The 23268-nt window shown below is 37.7% G+C and overlaps 1 protein-coding gene across 1 annotated transcript; it reads right to left on the bottom strand.

Moving 5' to 3' along the window:
- Positions 1–308: 308 nt before the first annotated feature.
- BDP1 (B double prime 1, subunit of RNA polymerase III transcription initiation factor IIIB) lies at positions 309–22774 on the bottom strand (the record flags this gene model as incomplete). Its single annotated transcript, XM_009076443.1, has 23 exons — positions 309–519; positions 3172–3287; positions 4649–4860; positions 5398–5584; positions 6041–6254; positions 6953–7140; positions 8181–8412; positions 9577–9659; positions 10074–10233; positions 10811–10887; positions 11055–11199; positions 12501–12577; positions 13424–13583; positions 14738–14915; positions 15640–15927; positions 16680–16823; positions 17494–17548; positions 18065–18159; positions 19062–19195; positions 20062–20196; positions 20539–20598; positions 21447–21553; positions 22219–22774. Coding segments are annotated over 23 exons (3814 nt in total), but the record flags the coding sequence as incomplete, so codon positions are not given.
- Between the last annotated feature and the right edge of the window lie 494 nt (positions 22775–23268).

The raw sequence follows: 23268 nt of genomic DNA, 5'->3' as shown, positions 1-23268 counted from the left end.
TACAACTACCTGAAAGGACATTGCAGTCATGTGGGGATTGGTCTCCTTTCCCAGTAGGACAAGAGGGCACAGACTCAAGTTCTGCCAGGGGAGGTTTAGGTTGGTTATTAGGAAGAGATTTTTATAGAGAGTAGTCAGGTATTGGAATGTGCTGCCTGGGGATGTGGTAGATTCACCATCCCTGGAGGTTTTCAGGATGAGACTGGATGTGTCACTTAGTGCCATGGTCTAGTAACAATGGTAGGGTTAGACTCGATGATCTTTGAGGTCTCTTCCAACCCAGTCGATTCTACAATTCTGTGACTGGCTCAAAACAAGTAATCAGCACTTACCAATGAAACCCCTGTTTTTAACACCAAACCCTCTTCACTTCTTTTCTCAGTGTTGTCTTCTCTGTTTTCACCTTCTTCAGGACAATGTCTTCTTCTAGTAAGGCTCATTAGGTTTGGCCTTTGGTTCCAGTGGGGTTCCATTGCTCTCTGTTCACTTTCTTCTCCAGAACTTAATTTATAATTGGACCTACAAAAATATGCTTCAACTTTTAGTTCTGAGGAACTACAAAATACACTTTATAAGATTAGCTTACTATCATGTATTTAATAATTCCAGCTACAAATTAACTTGTGTTCTGAATTTTTATTTGTTTACTTAGTTAAGTTTAAAAAAACCTCAAGGAAGAAAAACAACACTGCAGAAAGGAAATAATTTGCCTGCAGTACACAATCTTTCTGATCACTTTTGGGAAAAAAAAGTTTTGGAAGGAAAACAACATTAAGAAGTCAGGTAGGATAGAGAGTTTCTGCTATAGCAACATAGGTCTCCAAAATTAAGCAGTAACAGGAAGATTATATTAATTAATTCCTGGGCTTAAGGTCCTACTGCTTTCAAACAGAGTAACATTTTTGCATCTGTTCAAGTGCATTTAGATCATTAAGATAGAAATCTTGGGCTTGTAATTCACCACTTGGGAAAAGGAAAGGAGAATCCAGGGAACTACAGCCTAGTCAGCCTCACCTCAGCTGCTGGAAAAGTAATGGAACAACTAACCCTGGAAACTACTTCCAGACACAGGGAAAACAAGGTGACTTGGAGTAGCTAGCATGAACTCACAATGGCAAAGTCATGCTTAACCAACTTAATAACTTTTACAATAAAATGACTTGCTCGATAAACGAAGGGAGAGGAGTAAACAGTGTCTACCCTGGCTTCAGTAAGGCTTCTAACACTGTCTCCCATAACAGCCTTGTATATTAGTTAAGGATGCCACCTAGTGACTTTCACAGCACGTAGTATGTAACAACTAGTACAGCTCGGCGCCTACACTTAAAAAAGCAAGTGCTGTATGAAAACAACTGGACAAATGCACCAAGTTTTTTAAAGGACTGTCATGTTTTAACCCCAGCCATCAAGTAAGTACCATGCAGTCGCTGACTGCCCCAAAACACAGCACTGTATCTGCTACAGGGAAGAAAATTAACTCTACGTCCCAGATGAACCCAGGACGAGGGCTTTTTTACTATCTCAGTGGGGAGCTTTACCTTTCCATGGTATCCTGAATGCTTCCTACAGCATCTGTAGATGGACATTCCTCTTGCTCTCCCTTGCTGTGGCAGTTGGGTGATTTTTTAAAAGAATAGATTGTTTCTGACATCATACTTTTTGAGTTTATGTCTGGATTGTCATTTTTGGCCGAATTTCCCACAAACAACAATACCTCCATGTCATCCTTAGATTTTGAGAAAAAAAACCCCAACAACGTTAGCACGAAATATATCACAAAATAAATCACTGCAAATTATGATCAAGTTGTTAACCTGGGACAAAATTTCACTTAAAAACTTTCAAGCAGTTTATGGCATCATCACTGTTCCTTATTCTGGCTAGGGAAGTTATTTAGCTAATAAAAACAGATACTATGAGCAATATAGTCATTCATGAGCAGCGACCAAGGAGTTCAGAAGAAACCGAGCAACAGAACTAAGGCATGCATCATGCATATGACTGAAATGTCAAAGTTTAAATCAAGTACAGATTTCTTAACAGAATCTACACATTATCAATGTGTGACTAACAGGATATTGGAAGACCTCATATTAGGGTGCACATATTAAACAAAAATTCTTACTAGTCCAAAATTATTGTGTGCATTTAAAACAGCTTATCTAGATGTCTTTAAAAACTGCTGGTGTGGAATCAAGTATCAGAAAATACAGTCAGAAATACATGAAGAGAATTCTCACTTCCAAGGAAAGAGATCTTCCAGATTCTTCTGCCGTGGGCAGATTCTCTCCTTTATTCATTTCATCCTCATCTGGAGCAGCAAGATTTTGTGCTACTGGAGACTCTTTTTTGCTATATGCTCTTTCTAAGTTTGGTCTACTTCCCAGAGATTCAATCCTTATGCATTGTCCTGGTTTCAGAGTACCCAGCTTGCCTTCTTGGGAGGTAGAATTTTCAGTACTGGTGATTTAAAGCAAACAAACAACAACAAACCAAAAGAGAAAAAAAAAACCACACCCAAAAATTAGGTCACTTGACTTTGGTTGGGAAGGAAAACAAGTATTTCTGCACTTACTAAGTTTTGAATCACACTTATGCAAAAGGGTTGGAGACTGATAGTCTGCTTTGCTTAAGATCAATAAAATTATATTTCAAATATATATTTGTCATTTATGGCTGACTTTGGAGAAGAAATAAAATTTCTTTGTCAAAGCATTTTTAAAATCAAGAAAAAAGTTGTGCTGCTAATCATAACATCAAAGTATCTGCAGTCTAACAGATGCTTAAGACAATATTTGAACAAAAGAAGCAGGAAAATAGGAGAGCACACTGAGATCAACTAAAGACAAGTCTCTGAAACTTTGCAAAATTCCTATGTTACACGTATGATTTCTATTTATGCAAATGCAAACCCAATAAAATAAAAGCTTGGTCAGGAAGGGTTATGAGCTAACACAGACCAAATATGTACCAGATAACCAGTGACAAGCAGTTCAGCTCAAACAGAAACATGCTCTGAAAACATAGGAAGAAGCCGTCTGTAAGTATTGAAAATTAGGCAGTGGGGAAAGACACGCAATAAGGAACAGAAGAATTGACATTTGGAAAGATGTCTCATTATGCACCAGATAAAAGTTTTTCAAATGCAATTTTGCCAAACTCAAACCTCACCTGCTTTGTTCACATACTATGTTTTCAGAAATAGAGGGCATCTGAGACACCTCTTGCTGTTCCTGTTCCTCTTTGCTCAATGCATCTGCTTCATACAATATAGAGTCATTTTCACCCTTTAATTTACAGTAAAAGAAGCATGAAAAAAAATAGGATCAAGCAAGCTTGTAAAACAGATGTTTTATATAAAAAAATATAAACCGTGTTATTTTCCCAACTGGAACAAAGACCAGAGTCACATTATCATAATTCAGTTTATAGGCAAGAAGGAACAGAAGTTTTCATAGTTTTGGGCTACCTAGAGTTAAGGTCTCAAATACTATATGTACCCAAATATTATGAGTAATACTTGTCTATTTAGCACTCAACAACTCTCTATTATGTGGAGCACTGTGGAAATGAAATACTTAGAACACTACAGAACACCACAGGCACACCCAAGCCCCAAGGCCTTCCAAACCCGAGGTTAAGTTTTACTTCTGTATTTGCCACATTGGTTCCACAAAGAAGCCACTCAACATACCCTTTAGCACTCTGGGTCTTTGACAGCTTTATTAGTAAAGAGAAGCACCTGACCTGCTCTGGTTCTACAGATCTGCTCAACACAGAGCAGATGTACATGCACAGTTCACAGGCCACAGGTCTAGAACAGTCAAAGCTGGACTACAAGAACCATCCCAGCTTGGGGTGAGCCGACACTGTGGTACTGAGGGGAGGAGTACAGATGCTCCTCTCTGGGAACGCGGTACACAGGTACCCTACACAGGTTCAAGAACAAAACCAGCTACAGTCACTCCAAAGAATGAGTCACTCTTACAAAGCTTAGCTGTGTTTGCAATCTAAGGCAAGTCTATGCAGATATGTCTACATCCATGACATGATTCATGGGCAGCCCTCAAAATGGCTACAGAGGACTCACCGTACTACAATGGCTTTCAAGGATTTCAACAGCTTTTACAGCTCCTAGTAAAGTATCTGTGGGAATGACTCAATTAACTTGTGTAGAGGAGTGTCAGGCACTGTAGTGGTGAAGCGAATCAAAACTTAGCAAATTAATAAAAATTTTTTATTTTTATTTTTTCTTTCATAAAAACAGCTATCCTCTGTCTTCTCTTGATACACTATCATAGGTTCCTCAACACAGACTTGATTCATCCAAACAGGAAAGAGTAAATGAGTAAGAAAGCTAATTCTTACACATTTTTATTTTAGAGTTTATATTAAATGTGTATAATCCTTTTCTCTATCGTGCAATCCAACCAAAATCAGATACTCATTTTACAGAAAAAATGATAGTTTAAGTTGTAGAATTCACTGATTTCATACCTGCAATACCTCAGCTTACCAGGGCTTGGGAATTTTTTTCATTTAATATATTGTCTCAGCTTCAGGGAATGCAACTCAAATGATCTAATTTAACTTCATAAAATAGGACATGCAACTTTGAATTAACTTTGAAGCACTTATTAAGACTTACAATGTCAGTATTGGCAAACTCTTCTTTTTGCAATACCAAGTGCTCTGCTTCAGGCTTTTTCTTCCCCTCCTTTTCTGACACTCGCAACTCCTTCTTTCCAACAGCTCTTACCAAATTTGGCTTGTACCTCTGGAAACTGCTCTGCACTGACTGGATAGGTGGAAGAGGTGTTTGTTTACTTTCTTTGTCAGTGCTGTATTTGCTATCAATGCAAAGTCAGACAGAAAAAAAACCCCAAAAATTAACAGGAAAGCATGTCATTAATAAACAGATACATTATTTTTACATATTAAAAACACTGAGTTTTTAAGAGAAACTACATAAAGTTCTGCTGAGTTTAAGCTACAAACACAACACTTTCAGCCAAAATCAAAGCACTGGTCTTCTAACTACTTCCACAACAGAATTAACTAACTCACTGAAGGCATTAACTTACCAACTGCTTATTCCATAAAGCCAAAGCAATTTACACCTGGTTTCTCTGATTGAGCAAACTAGCATTCTCTGCTTACATGAAATGAATGTAGTCTCTTCAGATTTCAGAAACAGTGAATTCTCACTAATTTAATGTTTAGCATAGAAGCTACTGGAATTTTAGTATCATTAGTGTCAAAACTACAAGAACCAAGTTCTCAGGCAGTTTTTTTATTAAATTACCTTTGTCAGTTAGCAATCCTTTGGCACGATGAGTTCCTTTCAAAATACTTTCATAGTTACAGTCAACAATCAAAAGTAGCTAAGCCCTTACCCTGCCTTAGTAGTGGAGATATCGTCTTGGTCAATTTCAGGTAGACAAAACTGGACTTCATCATCCTCTGATCTTGAAAGTGTTTTGGGAGATGTACAACTTGGCCTCTCAGATACCTCCTGAAACTGAAGTGACTTCTCCCTTCCTAAGGATTCCAGTGGTTTCAGGACTTCATATTTTCCTGTTTTCTGAAAAATGTAAACACGGGAACCAGGAAAAGTCATGATAATTAACCAAAAGGAGACATCATGATGTCTATGAAGTGTGGTATTAATCACTCTCTGAAGTGTTTCCTGCAAAACTCTTTCTAGACTTTTAGGGACAAACACATACTTGTTTCTTTCAAATAACATAGCTCGAAATCTAGATTTCTTCTTTGACATCTTCTATTAATACTTTTCTTTCATCTCTGTTAAATCTACAAGACCATTCTGGTCCAGAAAGACATCTGGACACATAACAAGAGATAGAGTAATCTTTTTCTCCTCACATACAACCAAATGAAAAGCCAGAAGTTTTAACATAGAAAATTTTACTTTTGAAAAAACTGTTTCAAAAATTATTAACTTTGTATTTTCTTATATCAGTATTTCTTCCACAAACTCAAGAGCTCCAAAATAACTAAAGAAAAAAAAGAGCCTTACTTCTGTATCAGGAAAGATGCTACATTCACTGTCAGACCGTGTTAAACTCTTCTCCTTGCTGGTATCTTTCTGTGATACACCATTATTTACATCCAGCACCTCCTTTCTACTAGTAGTCACTCCTAAATTTGGCTTTGGTCTCTGGAATCGACTTCTGAGCAGCCGACCTGATAACACAAGGGCTTTCTCCTCTTCCTTCTGAGGGTCAGATTGCCTATAAAACCAAACAGAAGAACAGCTGAAGGCATTGAGCAACATAGCATAGTGCATATAGCCTCTGATAGTCATAACAAAGTTACTGCCATGAAGAAAAGATCCAATAAAAATGCAGTAATCATCATCAAAAGCCTGTGTATCTTACAAAGAGGTGAGCAAAGGTAAGTTAAGAAAAGATGCCATATCAGAACAACTGCAACTTCCAGCTGAGATCTTGAAGACAGGCTGAAACATTTTGAGAGGATACACACATTTAACAAATGCCTTTGTCTAATCATGTTTAAAACTACCCAGTAGACCTACAGAACACTTGTGGTCGCATTTTTTTTTACGGGGCACCTTAAGAGGAAACCAAAGCCTTGTACTAAAGGATTTATATAAGCATACTGGGATGCACTGTAAGAACAACATGGAGAAGACAACCACAGGAAATGAGCATCAGAAAAACTTATTTATTTGAAAATTAGGCTCATAGACTAGACATCAAATTAACATCCAACAGCATATAAATTTAATGCTTTCAAGTTCCTGGGGTTGTGTTTGTTGAAGTCTAGTACTGTCTTGATTAAGCATCTCATTATAGATATAAAACTTGTCTGTAATGCTGGAGTCAAATGTAAAAGTGCAGAATACCTAGAGATATTGATGGCTTTCAAGCATCCCTTCTCTCCATTTTAAAAAAAAACCCCACCTTACCCTGTATTGAAATCTGAAACCTGTTTCAAGACATCTGACAATCCCTTTTCACTTTCACAGATTTCTGCTTCTGAGGACTTTTCCTGGAAACAGTGCCTTGTATACACTGAGTTCATCTCCGATACTGTAGAAACATCCCCTTCTAACATTGCGTTGCATGGCTGAGTGTCTTCATGAACTGCCAAATCCTAAAAGGAATAAGAGTTTCACTCTATCAAGATAAATATTTGCTCAATGTCTCTTTTAGGAGAGCAGAGGGAAACTGAGAAAGCTTTAGTATTTCTTACAAAAACAGCCAATATCTCTCTCGCTTCTTGTGTATCCAGCTAACATCAGTGTATACTTCAAAAGCAAGAAAGACATTTTTCCTTATATTTGCTTTCTGAAGTTGTCTATTTTCCAAGACATCTTTTTTTCACACTTCTCCTTTCAGGTCTAATATCACAAATACAGCAAAGTGAAACATAATCCACCTATCTATGTGTGCTGGTTTTGTCTGGGGTACAGTTAATTTTCATCACAGTGGCTAGTGTGGGGCTGTGTTTTGGACTTGTGGCGAACACAGGGTTGATAATATAGAGATGTTTTTGTTATTCCTGAGTAGTGCCTGCACAAAGCCAAGGCCTTTTCTGCTTTTTGTACTGCCACACTGGCGAGGGGGCTGGAGGTGCATGGGAAGCTGGGAGGAGACACAGCTGGGACAGCTGATTGAAGGGATATTCCATACTATATGACATCATGCTCAGTATATAAAGTGGGGAAAAGAAGGATGAAAGGAGGGACATTTGGAGTTACAGTGTTTGTCTTCCCAAGTAATCATTAGGCAGGATGGGGCCCTGCTCTCCTAAAGATGGCTGGACACCTACCTGCCCATGGGAAGCAGTGAAAGAATTCCTTGTTATTCTTTGCCTGTGTGCATGTCTTTTACTTTCCCTATTAAACTGTCTTGAGTCTTTCAGCTTCTATCTTTCCAACTCTCTCCCTAGTCCCAGTGGTGGGGAGTGAGCAAGCAGCTGCATGGGGCTTGGTTGATGCCTGGGATTAAACACAACACCATGGAAAACAGAACCCAAGAGCAAGCAGGAGGTAATTTTACAACAGCTTAGTTTATTCGGAAAGAAAGAAAATCCTTACAAATTATGTGTTAAGTACCTGTATTTTTGTGACTCAAGGCTTCTACTAAGAACCCAGGAAAACAACATGACAAGCAGCAGCTCAATAGACTTACACTTTTGAGGCATAGATCATTGTTTTCATCTCTGTGGTGTATCACGCCTTTTTCTACTGCTCCACCTTCAGTTGCCTCTTCTTCAGGATCTTTCCAATCTGTCCGTTCTTTCTGCCTTGCAACAGTTCTTCCTAGATTCAGTTTCAGCCTCTGCACTCTGGCTCTCTTTAGAGGTGTTGGCTTCAGCACACTCTGTCTGCTGCCTTCCTGTAATCCAGCTGTTTCATTAGACCTGGAAAAACATGTAAGATCCATGAAGTACATCCGATTGGAGAAGTGATTTTTTTCTTTTTTTTTTTTTTTTTAAGTTGTTAACATACACTTATCTAAATTGCATTACTAGCTTCTTGAAACAGTAAAATTAGAAGTGCATATGCTATGGACTGAAAGTTTAACCTTATGTTTGCCCTGCTATTTTTCTTTTCCTACTGGAGACAGGATACCATACTGGACCAACCTTTTCTGACCCACAGTGGCTCTTCTTGCATTCCTATCTAGTCTAGAGACAGATAAACCTAATTTAATGAAAAGTTTAAAATGTCACAAATATCCAGATTTTTTTAAATGTATTCAGAAAATACATAAATAACTTCATTATCTTGCTAAAGGAAAAATATCAGATGTGCATTATTACAAGTGTCAGATTCTTCTATGCCTTTTTACACCGAGCAACAAGTCACAAAACAGGTTAATGAATTAAATAACTGTGCAAGTATTTTGCTGGCAGTTTATGAAACCCAGTTTATCTCCCTTCATCCTCTTCAACCATCTCCCTTTTAAAACAAAAGTTAGAGGGTTTTTTTTTTGGTGGTTGTTGTTGTTGTTGCTTTAGGCTATTTTAGGGGGGTTTAGTTTGGGGAGTAGGAAGGGCAGTTGGCTTTTTTTTATTTTTAGCTTTGATAATCACTCCTGTAAAATATATTCCTCTTTTTACACTGCAGCTTCCATTTCTGCACTGAAGAGAAATATAAGAAACACTTAATAAATATGTGCATGAAATTGCCCACATGTTGAAATTTTTTCTCCTCCTACCTGACACCTACCACTTAACTGCACTCCCAGAACAAACACTTATTCCTACTGTCTAAATACCTAATCACTGAAATGGATGCATTTCAGTATTAAAGCTATTAAAGTATTAAAGCTAGTAGCAAGGGCTTGTTTTAGTTTTCAGCCTTTTTTGCAGTTACCATGACTGATTTCTTGTTTAAAAGCAGTGCTTTAAAAACAAAAATGTTTAATCTATGTTTCATGCATTAAAGATTCCTATTCTTCCCTCAGTTTCTGTCTCATTGCAGAAGTTTCATCAAAAACTTGTATAATTACCACACTATATAGTGCTATCAGAAGTGAGGAGCATGGTAAATTGCTATCTTCTCATTTTTCTCATACTTACTGAGCCACTGCCTCCAGGACTTTGTCATCTTTTTCTGCAGCTTCTTCACTGGTAACATCAGACCTATTAATTTGGTCAGTATTCTGAACGGAAATAGAACATTCTGACATTAACTCTCTTAACATCTATAAAGTACAGCATTACCTAACTGAACAAGTAACTGCTTGTAACAGGAAACAAAATAGATCATTTATGACAGACACATACAATTACAGGGCACATTTCACAGTCAGAGAGGTGCAGCAGATTAAACAACTACAACTGTGTTCACTGTGGGACATGAAAGATTATTGGTATCTACTGTTTGTTTAACAAACTCTCAGCTTAGCTGAGGTGTCTAAGCAATACCAGACTGCCACTACAGGTTAAGTAAGTGGCAAATTCCCGGTCATACTCAGGGACAAAAAGAGAAGAAACTTCAAAAGACAACATTCCTATTGCATCCAGTAGCTATTTAGCTAACCCATTAACTCCAGTTACGTTATTCTATTAAATACCTTTTCAGTTTCCTCCTTAGGCTGTAGATGGGGCACTTTACAATTTCCTGCATCTTTCTCAGGCTCTTCTCTCCTTCTAGATGCTCTTGCAACATTAGGTTTAAATCTCTGTCGATATCCTCTAACTACTGCCTTTGCAGTTGCAGTTTTTTCAGGTTCTCTGCACAAAGGATCCACAAAAGTGACATTTACTCCATAATATCCAAGCCTATGTAATATTCAATGACTTGCACAGCTTTCTTTATTGGAATTGTGCTGTCTTCAGACAGATTTGTTCAAACTTATGCAAGTTTCTTCACACAGAAACAAACTTTGTTTAATCTTAGAGAGCATGGGAACTCTTTATCTGCCTATTAAAAAGAGATCACTGGCTGGAGTGATCCTCTCCTCACACAGAGGAGGATCCTAACTAGATTGCATACCACAGCTGCAAGTGTCAGAAGCAGAGACATTAGATGTCAACAGAGAATGGGAAGAAAGCAAAGCCAGTTATCACTTTCCCCTGTTTTCCCCCTTGAATTTCAAGTATAGTTGGTACCTCATGACTTTCCTCAACTTGCCTGAAAACAAGTACGTGTCTTCTACCATAGTACCACCTGATATCATCCAAGAAGAAGCTAACATCAAATTAAAGATTTACATTAAAACTTCATAGTTATAGTCTTCTTCTAAGAGCACTATAAAGAACAATATAGTAACTACAGTAAGTTCATTCCATAAGTGATCTCTATACTTACTCAGATTCAGTATCCAAATCTCTGTTCTCTACTTCTGTGGCTTCATTTCTGTCTCTTTTACTGTCTTCCTCAGAGCACTGGAATTGAAGCATGAAATATTACTCTTTGACAAGCATGCAGACACCTCAGCAGCAGTTTGTCAAATACCACCTGTATGAGTGTAGGTAGTCCACAGTATCTGCATTGATCAAAACAGATGCAGCATCAAGAACATAACATATTTAGTAACATTCTTCCTTCTGACCTTTTCATCTGCATTCCCAAGGTTTGGAGAGGAAGTCTCAGCCTCCATTTTGTCTTGCATCGCTGTCTCTCTCCTTCCAGATGATCTCACTAAATTGGGTTTAGGTCTTTGCAAGCGCCTTCTGTTTGCTGACCTTTCAGTTTTCCTTAAGATATAAGAAGAGGTTGCATATATTACTACCAAAGAGGAACTTACAAGTCTTATAGAGTTCAAGATGTACTTCTAGAGTGTCACAGACTGCATGGACCAAGACATTGCATGCAGCAAGGCAGTAAACAGGAAAAATATCACATCTTTCTCATATTAGAAGACATGCTACAACTTTATGCAAAAAGCACCAAATAAACCTTAACAACTTTGCTGGCTTTTAGTAGAATCTACTTAACGTATTTGAAGGAAGTATTTCTCCTAGGGATTCACAATTCATGTCAGTCTGAACAGGCTTACTGATTTTAATAGAAAGCAAATAAATCTGCCATATTGTCACGGAACACTGAACTGCTGTTTCCAAATACCTTGTCCTACTGCCAATGTGCATATGTTCCTGAGGAATGCGGCACATACATCACTCTCTGTGTCCTTAACCATTGTGATAGTGTATCCTGGGAGTCACAGACTGACAGCCCTACACCTTATCAATAACCTTCCAATTGGGAAATACTATATTTTCTTATATTCTTCCTAGGACAGGACAAATAGAGCTGTGACAGTCCTTATCATAAGAGTGAGCTATCTTTCAAAAAGGGAAAGACAGAAGCGTGAAAACCAAGTCAGCATTGACAAGCAGCCCAGCCCTAAATCCCCTTTAAAAAACTGTGTCATGGAATAAGAAGTTGATGATCACACAAAAACAGAAATTTCAGGTACAGACTTCTTTAATTAAACACCACTACTCAGTGAACAGCAGTAAGTGTAAGAAACAGTCACAAAGATTAACTTCATAAAGGAGAGTAGGTAAGACAGAGCCATCTTGAAGTATCTTACATCTTAGACTGTTACACCAGTTTCAAAGAGCAACAGTTTCCAAACAGGAAGAACACACCATACACATATGTGTATAGCTAATAAGCTCTGATGGAAAACTGTTAATTTCAAAGAATTCAGTGAGGTCCTTTTATTAAAAAAATTTTTAAAATAATAACCAAGACTCATCCACAAAGTGGCAGAACTTCTTCAATCTCTTGTTCTTGCTGACTGTAAAGGGGCTAGCTGGGTTTTTTCCTAAGCTTAGGTAAGTCTTCCTCCCTGTCCCCATCTAAGTTCTAGTCAATTCATTGCTTCTCAGTGATCAAAATGTCTATAAAAAAATTTCATTGAATATGGAAACAAAAGTTATCATGATCTCCCATCTAGTTCAACCTGCGCTATGGTCAATCAGAATTATCCAAATTGAATAGATGCAGGCTTAGTTCAAGTACCACTGCAAAGTAAAATAATTCTACTTACATCACTTCAGACTGAGAACCACTTTCTGATGCACTCTGCATTCCATCTAGTCTATGTAAGTGATGTACATCTTCATTCTGAGTAAGAAAAAAACATTGTATAAAAGAAACAATAAACGTAGAACTTTTTCTGTAATGTATAGAAAAGTAGAAACCAGATTCCCACAATGAATGAGGTTGGAAGGGTTTACTAGAGGACTTCTGGTCCAATCCCTCTCATCAAGCAGGAACACCTGGGGCTGGTTACCCAAAACTGTGTCCAGACAGCTTTTGAGTATTGCCAAAGACAGAGACTTCACAGTCTCTCTGTGCCAGCACTTGGTGACCCTCACCACAGAGCAGCATTTCCTGAGGTGCATTACGGGCTTCAAAAGAAGCCAGACACTATCTCAGGAAGTTTCTAAACTGCTGGACCTGATTAGAACATACTTGAAGAAATATTATTCAATCTTGATCCAGTTTCTCACATCATTCCAGAAATACATAATGGTAGTCAACACCAGTGGACAAGAGTTTACACTGGTTTCCATTCCAAGGCAGCACAAACAACCCAATGCTCACTGCACTCAAAACAGTTTCCAACATTGTACTGGTAAGCGTATGCCAGTGAGATCTTGCACCAAGGTTTAACAGTTCATATTATATTTCTTCACTTTTGAATAATTAAGCTGTTCATCTGTTTCAATTGCCCATGTGGTAAGTTAGGCATGCACACTAAACTCTCTGAATAAATTTAGGGTAACAGGCAACCCATTAAACCCAGCCAAACTGAGAGCATTTAAATTTTGGCAATGTTCTTAGGCTAATTGACTTTTTGCTGGTGAAAACAGCACAAAACCAATCAAAAACGGCTTTGATTTACAAATGACTTCTAATGGTAAAGTGAAAGACCTTACGAAGAACTACCATAACAAACAGCAATACCTCTGTTCCTCCAGTTTCTTCAGATTGTCTTTCTTTGCTTCCAGTCCTTGAAACGTGTAACTCTGAAACCTGGCTTTCCTGTGATGTATCATCTTTAATATCTCCAGTTCTCAATTTAGCAGATTCTGTTTCTAGTATAAAATCATTGCTGTCTTCAAAGCTGAAATAAATAAAAGCACACATACATTAGTGTATTTCTAGAAAACAGCTATTTTTGTTTACACATACATCAAGTTGCACAGAGAAATTATGCAATTGTGACATTAAATAACTGCCTGTGTTTCATAGAATTTCACAGGTTTTAGTGATAATTGAAGAATATGAGTTTTAAAACTACTTGTACTTTTGCACTATTACAAAATGATGTTAAAATCTCGTCTAGTTATTCTAGACTAGATTGTTTTTAAAAACAAACATGAACACTGTATGCAGAAGCTTTTCCCTCTGATCTTTAGTAACAATCCATATTGAGTTCAAAGGCAAATAACTTCTTTCATATGCTTCTAATGAGGCATTATAGAACACAAACGTTTCTGGGAATCTGTATAAAATAACAATTACTATCCATCTAAATGCAACAAACTAAAATGCAAAATTCTAAAATAACACAGTTTAATTTTTACATTTGACAGTTTCATATATTACAAGTGTAATAAACAAACATTCACTTTCTTTCTAGAAAAACTGTGCACAAAATTAAACTAAAAGCTTGCCTCCCACGCAGGTTCTGCATAAATAAAGTCCAAGCAATACGCCTTCCCCACAAGAAACATCTTATTAAAAACAGCTAAGAATTCTGAGCCTGTATTAACACTACTTAGCAACATTACCAACCACTGCTTCAGGAAGAATATTATGAGTTGGAATAAGCTAACAGTCTTCATAAGCACTCTAAGAAAACAAAATCAGTTTTGGATGTACATTAAATTTTCCAGGGCAGCCCATCAGGGCAGATAATATTTTGAGAGTGCAAATTAAAAACATCTTACTAAAACCCAGGACAGTTCTCAGAAACCAAACCCCTGCTCATTCTGTGGCAGTTAACATGGTGGTTGTGCTGGTTTAAAAGCAAACCAGTGAGAAACTCCAAGTCAGAAGTCCAATTTAATAGGAAAACCAAACCAAAACAACAACAAATGCAACAGTACAAAAAGAAACTACTGACAGAGTCAGCTTGTGGAGACAACAATAGAATACATACCACAGGTTACCCCACATTGCAACCAGGACAGTGGTAAACATGAATAAATAAAATCAATATTAACACTTTAAACTATTTTTTATTTTGCCTAAGCTTTCCACTGTAAATATTACCTGCAGAAACTGACACCACCTTCTCTCTCCATTCTGTCAGTCGCTGCCAAACAGGACTCCAATCTCTCTTCCTCACTAACAGCAGTCTCATCTTGTTTGCCTTCAATAACACAATCCAGTTCTCCTCCGCGGGTAGTGTGACCGTCATTGCTTGCATCATAAGCCACCTTTTTCCCTGATAATTAATAAGAATTATATCAATTTGGACATTCTGAGCTGTTGGAGGGGGATCCGGACCTGGAGTAACGATGAGTCTCAATATGAGTATGGTCGTTCTCCTTTATTCTTAGTGCTTACAAGATATATATAGACATTCACACAGAGTACGCGAACGCAGCGGATACATGATTGGTTTATTGCCCCTGTCCCAGTGTCCAGGTGAAACTTATGATTGGTGCAAGCAGGTGTCTGTCCACATTCCAGGACGTTTCCAGGAATTCCAGGGAGCTTGTTGACACCGGACTCAGAGCCGGTCAGAGCCAGCTCTGCCAGGCAGAGCTCGATCCTTATCAGCAGTTCAAGGCTAAGTCACAGCTGCTCTAGGCCTTACACCAGACTACAAGCTGGGTTGTCAGCTTCAAGGAAATCATGTCCCTTTTCGCAGAGCCATTCCTCCACACTGAGCAATATCATAGAATTACAATTCTCAAATCTTAGCTACAATGAAGAAGAGTTAATCTAGGACTAAAAATCCCAGTAGTAAAAGCCCAAGTATTAAGAAAACTGTTCTCAGCCAATATGAAGTATTTAATATGAGAGCTGATTTGAAAGGCAATGTTCCACAACATCCCAAGGCAGATCACCAATATGAGTCAAAGACTGAATCTCATTTTACCATTATCAAATGTCTTTATATAGAATTTATATCTGAACATTTGAAAGTGAGCATTTTTGCCTCTTACTTTTCTTAGTGGATTTCCCTTCTTCAGCAATTTTTGAAGAGAATTCAGCTATTTCTTCTGGAATATTCTCCACTTCCTGCTCATTATCATCTTTTCGCTTCTTCTTCCTCTTCTTTTTTGATAGTGCTGGCTCTATTTCAACCTCTTCTTCTGCCTGTTTAGAAATGCCCAAAGACTCCTCATTTTCTTTCTCAGCCATCACACCATCTGCTACTGTTTCTGCATCAGACATCCTAGTGTCCTGAAGATCCCCTTGATCATTAGCATTTTCTGTGCTGGCAGCTTTTGCTGTTGAGACAATATGGTTCTTGGTTAATAGACTGGTAGAGTACTAAGAAGCCATCAATAGCAACAGCATTTCTACTAGCAACATCTTTGCATTTGTGTATCACTGCCAATACGCTGCCAGGCACATGAGCAGGACCACGAGAAGTCAGTCACTGACTTAAGAGAAAAGCTTCAACATAGATTAACTTTAAATGCAAAACATTTAACATCAAGTGCAAAGCACAGTCTGTACATAGGACACTTCACCAGGGCAATGTCAATATGGAATGTAAAGCCAGTTTAGTAAATGTCATTGTTCCTATGGTTCTTAGCAGGTTACAAAGTCACATTTGGATTCAGGAAAAACAGACATTCCTATTCCTAAAAAGAATTATTATTAAAGGAGAAACAGAACCCTTAAAAGAAATGGGGTCTAAAGGTAAAAACAATTACAGTACAGAAGAGCTTGCCAATCTAACAGTGAATAACAACACAAGGAGACATTTATTGACTGGCAAATTAGAATATCAATGTACATTCAGATTGTGGAAGACTACTAATCTCACTGTGACCACATATTTCTGCTCCGTTATGAATTATTATCATCTGTCACATCAGTAAACCACATCTGAAAAAGTTATACCATGAAGCTAGGATCCTCTTGCCCTGTCCACAACAGGGAAGGAGAAGATTCCTATGTGATTTTTCCTCTGCTAACAACACATTACTGACCAGTGTTCTGTAATGACATCTCAAGCATTCTTTTAAAATACCTTTTGACTTTTTCTGAGGCCTTGGTGGCTTCTTTTCCTTTGGCTTTTGGCTTTTAACAGTCTTTTGCTTCCTCTTTTCCTCATCTGCTAAGACTTTATCAAGAAGCTGGGCAAAGAACTCAAAATCAAAGGGACGTTTTTCTTCTGTAAGATTGAAGCAAAGAAACAGATATTCCAAATTTGATAATTTTTTTTCAGCTCTGCTTTGTAAAAACAATCAGTGACATGACACACGGCATATTAAAAAGCAAAGGTTATGCACATTTAAACAGAGAGATCCCTTGAAAATACTTTCTGCCTCACTTGAGTAGGGACTAAAGTTGGCAAAGTTTACATGGATTATGGCAGCTTGGTTTTAAAGAACAAAAGTTAGCAGTTTAGAAAATTTAAGAACTGCCAAATAAACAAATTGTACCATAGTATCAATTACTGTATTAACATGCTGGTCTAGGACTTATGTACCTCATTCAGATAACATCAAAAGTCTTTATGGACTCTCAAAGCAGTTTACAATAAATAACTGTCCTAGAAATTCCCATGAATCAGAATAATCTTCAATTGAATATAGATAGGAAAACTTAGATTAATCTAACTCAGCAGACATTTTAAAAAGACAGAAATTAAACCTAAAGACCTTTACTGTGAATCATGCTTCTTACAAAACCCTCAGACTCCGCAGCTTCTAAACTCTCCTATGAGTAAAAAAAAGTTCTTGTAATTCATTCAAGCAAAACAGACCACAAAAATTAACATGAAAATAGGTGACTAGCATTTAATGACTCACTTTAGGGTGGGGTACATTTACTTTACTTACTGAAAGCTTTGTCTATTCTCCATCCATTAGCTTTTTCCTCACGTTTGAACTTGTTCTAAAAGCAAAGGTACATTTCATTAAGTAAGAAATGCAGCAACGTGTTGTTCAAAATGGCAGATAAGCTGTCGATGTAACAAGCCAACTACGGCTGCTGAAATTTACACGCGTGCTCACAGAGCACAAGTTCATAATTCATTTTTAAACGTAAAATCTGCCACCAGGACCTATCACCAGTTATACTTCATTTTTTTCAACACCTTTGTCCTGAGTTTCAATCTGAGCAAGCCTTGAAATATAAAAGACTTTCCCAGCTGTATACCCTAGAAGAGACAACATCAGCATTCTCTAACTCAAATCAAGACAAATTGTGTCTCAGTATGCAAGATTTAAGTGGACACATTGATTGACATTTAACCAACAAATAAATGTTTCAGATACTTACAACCTGCTGAAACAGGCATTAAAAGAAAAGCATTACTACAGAAACAATTAGCATCAAAATTATCAGTACCAAAAGATGAAGCACAGGAAAGTAAAAGTGTTGAATTTCTTTGAGTGCTTTAACTTTTACCTTAATTTCTGCTCTGGCTCTGTGAGGAAAGAGCCGCCCAATCAAGGAGAAGTCTGTTCCTACCATACTGATAGCTAAAAAGAACATGTCTGTTTCTAGAGGGGGGGAAAAAGAAGAGAAAAATATTATACACACTGAAATATTTACTCAGCCATCCTTCTTGCTACCTAAACCAAAAACACCTTGCAAACTCAATGCCGTGAGATCAGTCACCTTAAGGTTATCTGCTGCAGATGCGGGTCCAGCTGTGCTGGAGTGTATGTGTTATTTTACCTCAGTACCTCCAAGAGCATTTGCCAAATGAACTATCAACAGAAATAATTTCAAATTACAAAACTGCAAAATGTGAAATATATTTTGCAAAGCTAGTAAATCAAAGCTAACCAGCCCCAAATTGTCTATGTGTACACAGCAAACAGAAACCAGAAAAACACTGTGTAGAATTACTATCTCTGTTATTATGTGCTAACGGGAAAAGAGTGCATTCCAAAGGATGCACAGTGAATTTTGAAGCCATTCTTAACATCTATAGTTGTATAAAGTCTTGCACAGTGCTGCCAGCAGGAGTAACAAAAAAACAGCTCACACACTGATAAAAACACAGCTGTACATTTGCACTGAAATACAGCCCTACATGATTTCTTCCTGCCTGTGCTGGAAGAACCAATTTATAAAGAGCTAACTGTTCCATACAGAGCTCAAATATATGTACACCAGAACCCAAAATTATGCTTTTGATAAAGCAGACTCACAATTTCTTCAGCATCTAAATGTCCATGAGAGAAAAAAAACCAATCACAGGTAGCCTATCTATCATAAGGCACCGAACTTTTCAAAAATGCAAGTTTTCACAGTAAATGCTTGTTGTAAGAGTTCGGAGGGTTAAGACTACACAACACACAAGTAGATCCATTTACTCCATCAGGAAAATAAAAACTGTTGAGTATAAAGCATGGGTGGAAAACAGACTTTTCTGCAGACTCAAAAGCATACTCACCTTTATTTGACCATGGTTTCGTGTAAAAACTTTTCCTGAAGCTGGAATATGTAGTTGTAGAACCACGCTCAAAGATGGGATCATTTTCTTCTACAACACATGGACCTTTTGTTCTTAGAACTTCTACAGTTAAGCTGAAAAAGCAAACTCACAAAGAAACTTGTCTGAAAATACTGCAAAGATGACACACAGGTAATTTGTAAGACAGCTATTCAAATTCTTCCTGCCACAGTGAGCATTTGTACTGCATAATCAAGTTTAATACGTACATTAACATGTCTTAAATGGGAGAATGCAGCAAGAAATCACTACACCACTAAGCCTGTGTAGATAAATTTGCTCTTTCCTTTTTGTAAGAGCCAGCACAGACAAACATGATTAAATATCTTTAAAAAACCCCAAAAGTTTTTTGACAGTCACTAAATTTATTTTCCAAAACCGTGAGAGCCTCTCAATATCCTTCCACAATACTTTCAAATTCTTTTACCATAATTTTTTTCATCTGTCTTTAAACATCTTTTATCTTTTGCTCTATCCTTAAACACTGCACTAAATCTCTTACTAATAATACTTGGGGGGAAGTCAGTAATTCAATAATCTACTTTTTAAAAGTCATATTCTAAGCAAAGTTACTGAAAGCACTGACAGAAGAATACAACAGCAACATGCAAGATGCAAAGCTGAAGCAAATCACACTGACAACCAAATAACAGTAAGCAGATATGTGCAACTCTGAGAAACAAAAGAATCAGCTAAATACAAGACATATGGAAGCTGGACACACCTTCAGTGTTCATTCCCTGTAATAAAATGAGATTTTCCTCTCTACCTCCTTCTCCAAAAGCACTTCTCACAAGATTTGTTATTACTGAGACGCAGATAACGCTGCTTGTATTTTGCCACACACTCATGTTCATCCCTGTCCAAAGGAGAACTATTCTCTATTCACAAACTAAGCTGCTGTATGTATTGTCCGTGAGTCAGGCACAGAACTTGTTACCTTTCTTCATCCAGAATAATTGAACCATCTTCTGCTACTTTCACACGAGGAACCAGAAGTGGACCATCCTGACTCTCCTCCCCATTCTCCTCTTGTTCCTCCTCTTCTTCACGGTCAGTACTTTTCTCTTCCTGCCTACAATTAAGACAGCAGCAAAAATGTTGCTAGTGTTTTGAATGGCTGCTCAGGAGGCCAGACATCCAACAGTTTAATAAATCACCCAGCAATGTAACACATCAACAAGTTAGTCAATACACAAACTCTGAAACCTGCTTTTCTTTCTGTTGTAAAATGGAAATATGCAAACAGGTAACATTGAAAGCAAAATCTAAACACCCTTCCCTCCCAGTTTGTTATAAATAAGGGCTGTGATATTGAAACAGTAAAAAAATAGACCTAGACTGTTAGTATTACCACAGAAACACGTTTTTTTAACATCAGAAAACTTTTTGACTACATTTCATCAGCAAGACTTACTCTTTCATTTGACCCAGTGCAGAGGTTTTTTCTGTCCTCTTTTCTTCTACCAATGAAGACCTAGAATGTCATAAAAAGCTAGAGATGATTGTTTGTACAGATACATTTCTGCTTTATTCCACAAAACTGGCTTTTAGAGAATAATGAACAAAGAAACAAAAAGCTTTTTTTTGTTGTTGTTTCAATTCTTTGTATGACATCTAGACTTGAATCTAACTAAACAACCACCACTGCTTAATGAATTTTGCTTTTTTTGGTACAAGTAAGGACAAAAAAAGATATTTCAAGCAGTAATCCACTATAAGGTTAGAGAGAACATGAGAGCATGCTCCTCATTAACTTCCTTAAGGACTATTCAGTGTAGAAGAAAAAATAACAAGGAAAACAATGATAAAACACATAAGTACACAAACATTAACAAGCATGTGATAACAGACAATACCAGAAAACTTATCTGCTACTGAGAAAAAGAACAGGACTTGCATAACTGTACTTCTATTGATGGGATTGGCTTTGGTAGTCACAGGAAAAAGGCCCCACTCTGTCTGTGGCAGACTCTGCAGGCAGCTACACTAGTGTTCAGTGTGTGTGTGTGTGCGCGTGTACCACTGGGATGCTCACTCAGCCTTGCAACTGCTGAAATGTGTAAATGGAACAGTAGTAGCTACATCCACTATTATTCTGTATTTTAACAGAGATAAATCAACACCGGGGACAGGTTCATGTTTGTGTATTTCAACAAGCACACTAATCTCCATTCTCATTTCTGTATGAGGATTGAGTAGATGTGAAAATGTCTAGAAGCTTTTGTTACCACTGCAACAACACTGCATCTGTGCTAATACTCCAGATTTAAGTGTTAAATAGGTAGAAAAATAACCTAAAGAGAGAAAAAGAGTTATACTTACTTCATAGGATTGTTTTCTGGCAGATAGTATATCAAGTCTCTCATAGTCATTTTGGAACGATCTGGTGGAGAACGTCCTTCAATTACTGGAGGCCTGTGTTTCAACTGCTTCCACAAAAGAAAACCAAAACCAAACAAAACAAAAACCACTCAGATTCACCCTGAAAGTACTTTGCACTTCACAAATAAGTATTTTTGTTTGTTTATGAAGTACTCCATGAAGGGAGTACTTCATAAACACATACATACCCTGCCCTCAGGAACACATACATTTAGCTTAAAAGTGTTCCCTTGTTAGAGAGGACATCACAGACCCTTAAGTTTTTATCCTTTCAGAGACATTCGATATCCGGCACAAATAAAAGCAAAAAGCTACTCAGAATTACAGGACTCTGACAATGATCAACTGGAAGACAAGAGAAACCCCAAATCCCAAGTTTCTTACAGAACCCTTCTACACTGCATTACTAACTGTGAAACTTTCAAAACTGGCATGCTCACTACAAAATAATACCAGGTGTCATGTCAAATAGGCCTGTGGGTGTAATCAAATGAAATTATATGCAATTTCTTGTGAAATCTGTATTATTATGGAACAAAGTGCTACTACTGCTTATAACCAGACTAAACCCAGAGTGGTGTGGTATCACAGACTATTAGCAGTGAGCAGCTGATGGCCATCAGAAAACACCACTGCATAGAGTTAAGGTATGTTAAGTGAAACACACATCTTGCCCTTCACAGATCAGCACTGCTCCATACAGAGGCCTTACCATCCGCTCTTTCTTTAGCTCTTCTTTCAGCATTTCTCTTAACTTCCGAGCTTTAAGGATCCTTTCACGGTCAGAACACGTTCGCTTCTCCTCTTCAGGAGAAGGTTTCATGGGTAGTCTTTCCTCCTGTGTTCGTGATCTTTCCTGTGTTGGTCTCTCCTTAAGAGGAGAGGGTATATTCTTCTGCAAGTTATCATCATTTTTTTGAGCAGCTACACCTACAGTTTGCTCTTTGTGCATTGATTTCTTTAGTGGGGAAAACTGTGGCACTTGTGGCACAGGTGTTTTCTTCTCAGGAAGCATAGGAGACTTTAAAGAGCTTTCAACATGACTCTTTTCTGAGGGCGAGGAGTCCTTCTGAAGGGCAGCACTACCATCAGGAGCCTGTGACGTTCGCCTCTGCAATGGTTTTGGTGTAGAATGCTGAGCAGATGAAGGTCCGGCTCTGGGTTTGACAAGGTTTGGCATGGTGGAGATCCGTTTTCTTCGCTGTGTCTGCATCTCTGTGGGTTTACTGGCTTCCCCAGCATCACCAGAACTATCAGCCTTGTTGTTGCTGGAAAATGTAAGAGAGTGCTCTGAAGTACTTTACACTGACAGATTTGTTACTCTTGTATTTTCAAGATATGTTTATGGGTCAATCAGTACATACAGAGTGCTATAAGAAAATTGTTCTATACAAGAGGTTGTGCTAGAACCAACCTGTAGCTGGTACTTCCTCATAAACTATTATTTTCTAATATTAATTACTGGTGAACTTGTAAAAGGTTGCATATGAGTTTGTTAATAAAACCATATGTAAAAGGTATAGGGCAAATATATTCAGAAAACTTTAGAGAAATATTCTAAGTAAAAGAATTTACTTAGTACTTGGAAAGGGGGGAGATGAAACAAAGAAGCTAAAAAAAGACTAATCAGTGATAGACTGGGAGTTTCTTACTAAGCAGCGGGCGCAGCTGGCGTCGCCTGTTTGTTTGTCCCTGCTCTACACTACACTGACATGCACACTGCAAAGAGATACTCACCAGGGCCAAGAAGGAAGTGATAAGA

Source organism: Acanthisitta chloris, unplaced genomic scaffold, assembly GCF_000695815.1.
Source record: "Acanthisitta chloris isolate BGI_N310 unplaced genomic scaffold, ASM69581v1 scaffold44056, whole genome shotgun sequence".
In the NCBI taxonomy this organism is placed as follows: Eukaryota; Metazoa; Chordata; class Aves; order Passeriformes; family Acanthisittidae; genus Acanthisitta; species Acanthisitta chloris.
Note: the sequence above shows the minus strand (reverse complement) of the source record. Positions and strands in the feature narration are given on the sequence as shown.